General features: G+C 36.5%; 2 protein-coding genes across 2 annotated transcripts in view; both read right to left on the reverse strand.

The window, feature by feature from the left end:
- Positions 1-10,271, reverse strand: part of LOC127176945 (protein NLRC3-like) — a 47,743-nt gene that overhangs the window by 13,804 nt on the left and 23,668 nt on the right. The window lies entirely within an intron of this gene.
- Positions 1,997-8,791, reverse strand: LOC127177028 (NACHT, LRR and PYD domains-containing protein 3-like). Its single transcript, XM_051128991.1, has 9 exons — positions 8,664-8,791; positions 8,265-8,360; positions 8,032-8,145; positions 7,438-7,575; positions 5,534-7,339; positions 4,401-4,571; positions 3,876-4,049; positions 2,766-2,944; positions 1,997-2,361 (listed from the first exon to the last, which is right to left on the reverse strand). Coding segments are annotated over exons 2-9 (2,631 nt in total). The 5' UTR covers positions 8,312-8,360; positions 8,664-8,791; the 3' UTR covers positions 1,997-2,359.

The raw sequence follows: 10,271 nt of genomic DNA on the forward strand, positions 1-10,271 counted from the left end.
ATTTTTTGTGTTATTACAGTAAGGCATCTTCTTCTAAATCGTACTGTTGTTGCCTAACATAGTAGGTCATACATACCATGTAATACTTACTTTTGAAAATACTAACAGTATAAATATTTTTAATTTTCCAAGTCATTACCTCCTTATCCCCCAAACATTGCACATTGTGTCCGTTTGCCTACACATACGTTCAGTTGTAAGTTATGCTTACGCAGAATATTTTGGTCTGTGTGTCATACATACCACGTAATTTCACAATAGGTGCCCTTTAGATATGAAATACTTACAGTATAAATGCTTTATAATTTTGCCAATACCTCCTTTTTTAAAAGTACAGTACTTTCCAACTTTACTGATATTCTACAAATACCGTATCCAACCTACATTCAAATGACAAAAAACTGCTGCTTCTTAAAGGGGTCATCGGATGCTAAGTTCACTTTTACATGTTGTTTGAACATTAATGTGTGTTGGCAGTGTATGTACAGATCTACCCTATAATGATAAAAATCCATGCAGTGGTTATTAATTAATCTGTAAAAATAAAATTCCCTTATTCAAATTGAGCCATTCTCAGATGCCTGTCATTGTGACATCACACCGACAGAGGCCGCCCCCGCAATAATTGATTGACATGAGCATTTTAATTCAGATCAGCTGCAACAGTCTTTGTTTTGACACTCTTTGTTTTGATGCTGGAGCAGGGATATAAGTTAGACAAGAATATCTCAGATTGAACGATTGAGGTGTTGTGTTGCTGGATGTAATAATGAACATAGTGGTCATCATTTACTCCCAACATCTGAGCCGTGGATAACGTTTGTTTGTGAAGGGAATGTGCCTCCCAGTCTACATATATCCGTCTATGTTCGTCCAAATCATTTATGATCCAGCTTCACTTACAGCAGAAGTGAGTATAAGGGTTTTTTATGAATCTTTGCAATCGCCTTTTCTAATAAAGTGCTAGTTTGCACGTTTAGCGGCTAAACGCAGCTAAATGTGGCTAAAGTAAACAGGCTCATCTCTCCACAGAGAGAAGAGAGGGGCGGGGTGAGCAGAGCTCATTTGCATTTAAAGCAGCCTCAACCAGAATGAGATGATTTTTGCAGAGCTGATTTTGGCAAGGTAAAAATGGTGTTATTTTACACTAGTATAGTATATTATAGACTTTTCATTAAGACCCTAAAGAATTATATCAACTTGTGGAAAATGGGCATCCAATGACCCCTTTAGGAGATCTCCTTCAGAGCATCTCTGTAAACAGTTTTCTTACAACTTGAATTATGACAATCATTTTCAGTTTATAAACATAATATGATGAACCCTAAGTTTTCTTTTAAAAAGTAAGTGATCCTGCTTGTAGACTTCAGCTCCACTTTCAACACCATCATCCCAGATACCCTTCAGAATAAACTTACACAGTTCTCTGTATCCACCTCCATCTGTCAGTGGATCACCAGGTTCCTCACAGACAGACAGCTAGTGAGGCTGGGAAAACTCACATCCAACACCCACACCATCAGCACGTCAGGTCCTCAGGGATGTATTCTCTCCCTACTGCTCTTCTCCATTTACACAAATCACTGCACCTCTCCCTACTTCTCTGTCAAGCTTCTGAAGGTTGCAGATGACAGCACAGTCATCAGTCTCATCTAGGACAGTGGCGAGTCTGCTTATAAACAACCTGGAGCTCAACATGCTCAAAACAGTGGAGATGATTGTGGACTTCAGGACAAACACCCCAGTGCACTAGAACATCTAGGCATAAAAACTTTTTTTTTTCATGCAATCTCCAGTTTAAGCAGCTAACACTAAACAGCTAAATTATCACCTCTTTAACCCATTTCTCCACTTCTAATTATTGCCCCTCTCTCAAGTATTATGTAAAAACATATGCATATTTTTATTTATACAGATGTATATACAGTAAATACTGCACTGTATCTAACACATCTCTTACAGTATATACACTGTCTATAGCTTGTTGATTAAAAGTTTTACTCTTGTCACTTCAAGTCATTTCTTGCAGTATTGGACTTTACCATCGTCTACACTGTAATCAGTATCTATAATTCAAAACAATCCCAAATTGATAACAATGCTTTTAAACACCCATTCACTGGCTATCACATATAAAATTGAGCCTTAAATTATACATTATATCATTGTGTAAATCTGATGCCATCAGTAATTATAAAAAACAGACCCACAAAAGATAAAACAAGATAGTGATGTGAAGTCAGTGTGAATGCTCTGCCTTGAGTTTCTGTTGATTGTGTGACTGTGTGTCTTTGTAGCGGCTCCTTATTCACCATCAGTTGTTCCTGAGGAAACTGGACTGGTGTCTAAATACTGAGAGTCCTACAATAAAACAAACAGATAGTCACATATGAGTATGAGACATTACTGCTGTCACATCATATCAGCAAAGCCAGAGATATTAGTATATTCATATTACATCCAGAGATATGAATTAAACAGATTAATGATCATAGATTAATAACAGCAAATGATCAACAACTCTCTTTATCACTTACATCGAGACACAGTAAAAGATGAAAATATTCATAAATTTATAAATCTATCAATTCAACATTCATATATTAGTCACATCATAGAATTAAACTATTTTAAACACTGTTGAAAGTACAGAGACTAGAGTTAAATAAAATTATCATCTTATATTCTTCTGTCACACACATATAAGGCCTGTTGCTAAACTTGGGTGAAAGCTTTAAAAACTTGAAAGCTTTAAAAACACTTACAATAGTACAATGTCTCCAGTTTAAAATGTGGATCATCCTTCAGATCAGAGAGTAACTTCACTTCTGATTGTTCTAGTTCATTCCCAGACAGATCCAGTTGTCTCAGGTGTGAAGGGTTTGATCTCAGAGCTAAAGCCAGAGCAGCACAACCTTCATCTGTGATGCTACAATAACACAGCCTGTAGAGAACAATGATACAATGCGAATTGTAGTTAGAGTGTCTATAGTTTGTTTTTGAGTCTGGACTAAGAGCAGCAGAGGAGATATAATGACAAGCATCGCCACACTGCAAGAGAGAGTCACTTGCACCTACTGTACAGGAGAACATTTGCTTTATAGGACCCACATGTTCCCCATTACATCATGTATTAACTGTGATCAAACACATAATTGTATCATGTTTGGTCTCATCTGGCATCTTATACTGTAAATGGAATAGAAATGTGATGCTGTCAATAGAGGTAATCAAAATCAAAATGCACAATGTAAGAACTACTGTCTACACATGCATTGAGAACATGTTGATAAGGTTCTTTTACTCCAGATCATCACCCATTTACCTCCAGCTATATGGTCTTTAGTGTTTATATTTCACTTTGCTCTATTTGTCTTCTAAACGCTTGGCTTAGGATTTAAGAGGAAAAGGAAACTGCAGAAATGTGTTTTTACACAGATGTTGGCTTATTCTAATATTTTTAACAGTGTCTCCTAAACAACTTTTGTTTATTAAATCAGCTAAAACTAAACACATTTAGACTGTTGTCTGCTGAACTCAACCTCTGAGGTAGTCATCCTCTGCAGTAAGTCTCAGAGGCCCTGGATCACTATTTTACATATCATCACCTGAACATTGAGGTAAAATCTTTTTTTTTTTTTTATTTTTTTTTTAAAGTTCTAAGTAAGACTTTTACCTTCAAACAGTAAGATGTTACATATTAAAAATTTGAGTCAGGTTACTTTATACCGGCTGCTTTTTGTTCAGATTATGGGATCAAATTATAATCGCACACTGTATTTCACAGGACAACACAAAGTGAATTTTAGTCTTAAAATTGACATTAAGTGGCACATCTTACTGAGGACACATGACCATTAAAGGGGTGATCTTACCCCAGTATCTCCAGTTCACAGAGAGGATCTTCAAGTGTGGAACAGAGAAGCTTCACACCAAAGTCTCCTAGTTTATTCCCAGACAGATTCAGTTCTTTTAGATGTGAGGGGTTTGATCTCACAGAAGAAGCCAAAGCAGCACAATCTTCATCTGTGACACCACAGACACTTAACCTGCAGACAGCAGTGACACACTCTTCACTCTCTTAGAATAGACCAGCTCAGAAGTTAATCCAAAATTTAAGAGAAAGCAGACTTTTATAGCACAAATCTTGTGTTCTTTTTCTCAGTTCTGACTGTGTTAAGCTCAAGTCTATTTAAAGTCAAGATTTTAAAATGCTGATTGTGTGTGAAAGTGTGTATTTCATTGTAAATTTCAGTCCTGCAGTATCATGTTACTGAGGAGCAGTTCATGTGTTCAATCTTTTACAGCTCAATCAGTTGAACTCACAGCAGCAGAAAGTCTGAACACTTCAAATACACTTGACACTCTGTTTCATGTGTAAGAGTCATATATGATCCTACCACAGTTTCTCCAGTTTACAGTGAGGATCCTCCAACACACCACATAGCAGACTCAATGAATTTCCTATATTATTTCCAGAAAGATTAATTTCTCTCAGATGTAAGGGGTTTGATCTCAGAGCTGAAGCCAGGGCAGCACAACTTTCATGTGTGAGACCACAATCGCTCAACCTGTAGAGATAAAAAATATATAGATACTAGTAAACACTACGAGCTGAAAATAACTCCAAACACAGCAGTGGCTGTGTCTAACTAGGACACCATGATTGTGGGGGTGAGGCCAAGTTGTGTGGTCCCTGTACTTAAAAAAACATACAACTGTGAGCATGCTGTCAGGAACAACTATTAGCAATCACTAATACTAATATTTTTCACTCAAAAAACTAAGATGATATTTCTTTGTGATGAATCTTGATGCTTTGTTTTATTGTGGTGATGGGGGCGTTTACATGTTCATGCAGCTCACATGGATGATTTCCATTAAAAATCGCCAGCACTGCGAGCTCAGATTAAAATGACTGCACCACTCATTGGATTCATATGGATTATTACATAATCAGAGAATATTTGTGTTCTATTTGAATTGGTTCATCAACAAGTAGACATTACAAACTTTCTAAAGACATATTTATAATGTCTGCAAGATTCTCTACAGTCTGAGAGGGCAGAAATCACCTCCTGTTTTGTTTTTCCTTTTTTTTTTTTTTTTCAAGATGTTTGATGTTATTGTTAGTGTGCACATATAAAAGTAGCCTTTAGAGCCTTTAGAACTTTAAAGTTCAGAATGCTGGATTACTTTCATATGTATGACCAAAAATGACTGAGCATTTTAAGTCCTTTCTTCTGCAGGAAAAAAATGCAAGTGACTTTGCTGGTGCCTGATTCCAGAGGGTTAAATTCCATCTATATCTGCAAAAACATTTTTATTTCATGGTAAATCTGGTATATTAATTCATATGTGACTTCTCTGACCCTGAATGTCTGAAGAAACCATACAGTGTCACTGTATAAAAAACTCAAAATTCTGACCACTAAACTCTAGACAACATCTGCAGCACTGAAGATTTATGTATTTTTAATTGTGATTTTCTAAATGTTTTAACAGTGAAGTGATTGTTCTCAGTGATACTTACTGAACTGATCTGGATTCTTTAATCACAGGCAGCAGCTTCTGAAAAACTTCCAGTTTTTTGTTTTTATTGTTTCCTCCAACAAACTTATTAAGATCAAACTCATCCAGCTTCTTGTCTGACGTCAACAACACAAAAACTACAGCTGACCACTGAGATGAAGAGAGATTGGCTTCACTCATTGTTCCTGATCTCAGATACTGCTGTATTTCCTCCACTAGTGAATGATCACCCAGTTCATTCAGACAGTGGAACAGATTGATGGATTTCTCGGGAGAGTCAATGATCCTGATTTTTTTCTTGATGAACTCAACTGTTTCCTCACTGATGTCAGATCTGCTTCTTGTCTGTGTCATTAGTCCTTGTAGGAGAATCTGGTGAGACTTTACTGACAGACCGAGGAGGAACCGCAGGAAAAGATCCAGATGCCCATTTTTACTCTGTAAAGCCTCATTCACAGCATTCTGATGCAATGCAAATAATGAAACATCTAATGAATTTTTTTGAAACAAGTCCCTAACTTTAGACCGCAAACTCTGCTTGTTGATTTGGTCAAACACATTTCTGTTATTGTTTGTACAGATGAGGTATGCATATAGAGCTGCTAGATGTTCCTGAATGCTCAGATGAACAAAGCAGAAGACTTTCCCTTGATACAAGCCCAACTCCTCTCTGAAGATCTGAGTGCACAATCCTGAGTACACTGATGCTTCTGTCACATCAATGCCACACTCTCTCAGGTCTTCCTCATAGAAGATCACATTGCCTTTCACAAGCTGCTGAAAAGCCACTTTCCCCAGTTTGAGGATCATGTCTTCATCTGTCACGTTCTTCTCATAGTCCTTCTCATGTTTGATGTTGGTCTGAAGGATCAGGAAGTGTGTGTACATTTGAGTGAGAGTCTTGGGAATCTCTCCACTCTCTGCTTGACTCAACATCTTCTCTAGAACAGTGGCTGAGATCCAGCAGAACACTGGGATGTGGCACATGATGTAGAGGCTCCTTGATGACTTCAGGTGTCTGATGATTTTTTTAGCAAATCTATCATCATTGATTCTTTTCCTGAAGTATTTCTCTTTCTGTGGATCATTGAAGCCTCGTACCTCTGTGACTCGATGGACACACTCAGAAGGGACAAGATCAGCTGCTGCTGGTCTGGAGGTGATCCAAATGAGAGCAGAGGGAAGCAGATTCCCCACAATAAGGTTCACCAGCAACACGTCCACTAAGGCTGACTCACTTGCATCACAAAACCTCACATCACTGTGAAAATCCAAAGATAGGCGACATTCATCCAGTCCATCAAAGATAAACAACACTTTATATTTGTCACTGGATATGTCCATTTCTTTTGTTTCAGGGGAAAAGACATGAAGAAGATCTGAAAGACTGAGTGTTTTGTCCTTCATCAGATTGAGCTCTCTGAAAGGAAGTGGAAATATGAGCTGGATGTCCTGATTTTCTTTCCCTTCAGCCCAGTCCAGGATGAACTTCTGCACAGAGACTGTTTTTCCAATGCCAGCGACTCCCTTTGTCAGCACAGTTCTGATGGGTTTGTCTTGTCCAGATAAAGGTCTAAAGATGTTGCTGCATTTGATTGGTGTGTCCTCTGTTGCTGCTCTCCTGGATTGTGTCTCAATCTGTCTCACCTCATGCTCATTACTGATCTCTCCACTCTCACTCTCTGTGATGTAGAGCTCTGTGTAGATCTCATTCAGGAGTGTTGGGTTTCCTTGCTTTGCTGTTCCCTCATACAGACACTGAAACCTCTTCATTAGATTTGATTTAAACGTGTTGAGGACTTCATGGCTGTAAAATTAACATCATATTTGAAGCAAATAAAAACATTGTATTTTTTGTATTCCGTATCATCATCAAATCATATCTTTATCTCAGAAATATTATACCTGAGATCGGTCTGTGTATCTCCACTCTTGAAATCTATTATATGATCCATAGACCAGTCACTCCTCACAGACACACAGCTGGGCTCTGTTTCTAATCTCTTATGCTGAACTGAACTATAGCAGTGATTAAAGTGTATCCTTTGAATTACCCAATGTAACAAATTATATATTCATTTAGTACAATGATTAGAAAAAGTGCTTTATGATTTTTTATTTACAATATAAAAAATGTCAGTTGAGTGCCTTCAGAAACATTGTACAACAAGAACTTTTCACATCTCACATCATATAAAATACTACTGATACTATTCTGATAACATAAAATGCCATACTATAATCATATCTCAATAGAAATGTTATAGCTGTGATCTTTTTGTATATCACCACTCTTAAACTCAATTATGTGATCCATAGACCAGCATGTTGTGACTTTAATTTACATTGTTAATACAAAAAGTGCTCTCATATGTGCCTCTCTGTGCAAGCAACACCATTAAAATATAAGATGAAGATTAAAAAAAAACCTAGAAAGAATATTTTAACACCAAAACACCATAAAAAATGTTAATCAAATGTTTTCTGGAATTGTTATACCTGAGATCAGTCTGTGCATCTCCACTCTTAAACTCTATTACATGATCCATGGACCAGTCACTCCTCATAGACACACAGCTGGGTTCTGGTTCTGATCTTTTCTGATGAACTGAACTATAACAGATTTAATCCTTCATGATGATAATCACTTTAAGGTCATAACATATTTTTCATCAAAAAATACCATCTCCTATATTTTAAAGGTGATTAAATATAGCATTTATCCAAAGTACCTGGATCCTGAAAAATCTTCATCTCTGGATGTTTGTGTGTCATCCATGATGGAGCTGAATGGTTAGAATAAAATCTGATCTCCACCACTGACACCACTGAGATGAAAATGGCAAACAAACAACAGTTCAGCTGAAGGTATCCTGAGAGTCAGGAACATGAGACGCGACGTTCACTCAAATACACAATGTTAAAAAAAAATGCTAAAGTAACCCACACACAAGACGAAACACCAATAAAACCACGTTATTTTGCTTTAAAACGAAAAATATCAAACACATTTTAAGAACTGTTTACGTATTTCAGAGAAAATATAAATACGGAAGTCACCTGTAAAGTGTCTCGTGACCTGAGCACTCACCTGTATTCAACATTTATTTACATATTAATTGCTTACTTACATTAACGTTCTCTATCAGCTACACCCGTAACTTTATGACTTGGCTTTTCGTAAAACTTCTATCAAAAATAAAAAAAGAGAGAGAAAGAGAGAGAGATAATTTCCGGATAGAAATCTGGCTGCTTAAATGGCTAAACATCAACTGTGAACTTTTACTTTCACTTTATTTGTGACGCGACCGATAATGACGTCACCTTACATGCGGGATCTCAAGTCTCATAAGCACGTCGACGCGCGTATTCCCTGAATAAATGATATTGGCTTTCATTATATATAATGTTGGGATACAGTTTAACAGGGCAAATTTAATGCGCTCAGTTGTCGGTTCAATATTCTCTGGATATTATTCTGAAACTCCATACGCAGTGGAAAAATGTTAATGATGTCCAGTCATTCACTGTAGGAGCCATATTTAAATCATTAAGTGTAATTTATTTATTTTGTATTTCAAACATTATGTTTTAAGTAAATGCGTAAAAACTATAAAAAATAGTAAAAATTAGTATTGTTTGACAGGATCAGGTCAGAGGGTGGAAGACAGTTAAAGAGTTCTAATACAAAAAGCCTCTAAAAGCCATCTTGGTCAAAAATAAGATAACGTCACTGAGTGAATGCTCTTCACACATAGTTCATAAAGTACTTTAATGTCAAATGTGCTAAATCCCACTCTCAACCCATTCAGATGTACACTATAAAAAATTCCAGTAAATTTACAAGGAAATGTAACAGTAAAATGCTGTTTTCATATAATGACAGTAAGTTACTGTATTTTGCGATGCATTGTGGGATATATTGACCAGCAGCAGTATGACACTGTTGTTTAACCATAGTTTCCCTTGTACAGGTGCAGAGACAGTACGACACTTTGGTTTATCTGCACAAGGCCATTTGGGAGCTCTGCAATTTATTGTTTTATTTCTAAAGTACTTATTACTTTTAAAAATTAACGTTTAAACATCCACTTAAGCTTTTGGGATTTAAATTCGATTTGTGACCATGTTTTAATCAGCAAGTTACCACAGGAGTGTCAGCCCTATGTACAGACTGGCATCATATAAGACAAAACTGGTAAGAAACTTTTTTTCCCTCTCTAACCTGCACGTCTTAAAAATTACTGTGGAATGATGTTTTGCTTGTTTGTGGTTACAATTTTAGCGTGAGGTTCAAACCGGCTATTATCTGCTGCTGTTATTTGCAACCACACTTTTGGTTTTATTTTACCGAGTACACTTATAAATATTAACATTATAAAGAGCCAGCAAAGAATAAATTAAGGAGGATAGCATGTTTTAATTATGGAACAGTCACCAAGTAAGATATGATAGCATTGTTAGCTCGTTAGCATATACTCCGACTGCATTTGATTTATTTATTACCATCACACAATTTATGTAACTGAAACATGTCCCAAACTTCATCTAAGCAAAAGATGTGTATGAATAAAATTCATAATTCTTGCATGATTACTGTGAATGTATAAGCACTGCTAGCGATTGCAAAAATAACAGCAGATGGACAAATAGTCTGTCGGTTTTATCTTATTTTTAAACTTTATTTTAATTTTTTGGGGGGATGTCTGTAATTAGTTAAACAATCCCCAATTGTACAC

Source organism: Labeo rohita, chromosome 15 (genome assembly GCF_022985175.1).
Source record: "Labeo rohita strain BAU-BD-2019 chromosome 15, IGBB_LRoh.1.0, whole genome shotgun sequence".
NCBI lineage: Eukaryota > Metazoa > Chordata > Actinopteri > Cypriniformes > Cyprinidae > Labeo > Labeo rohita.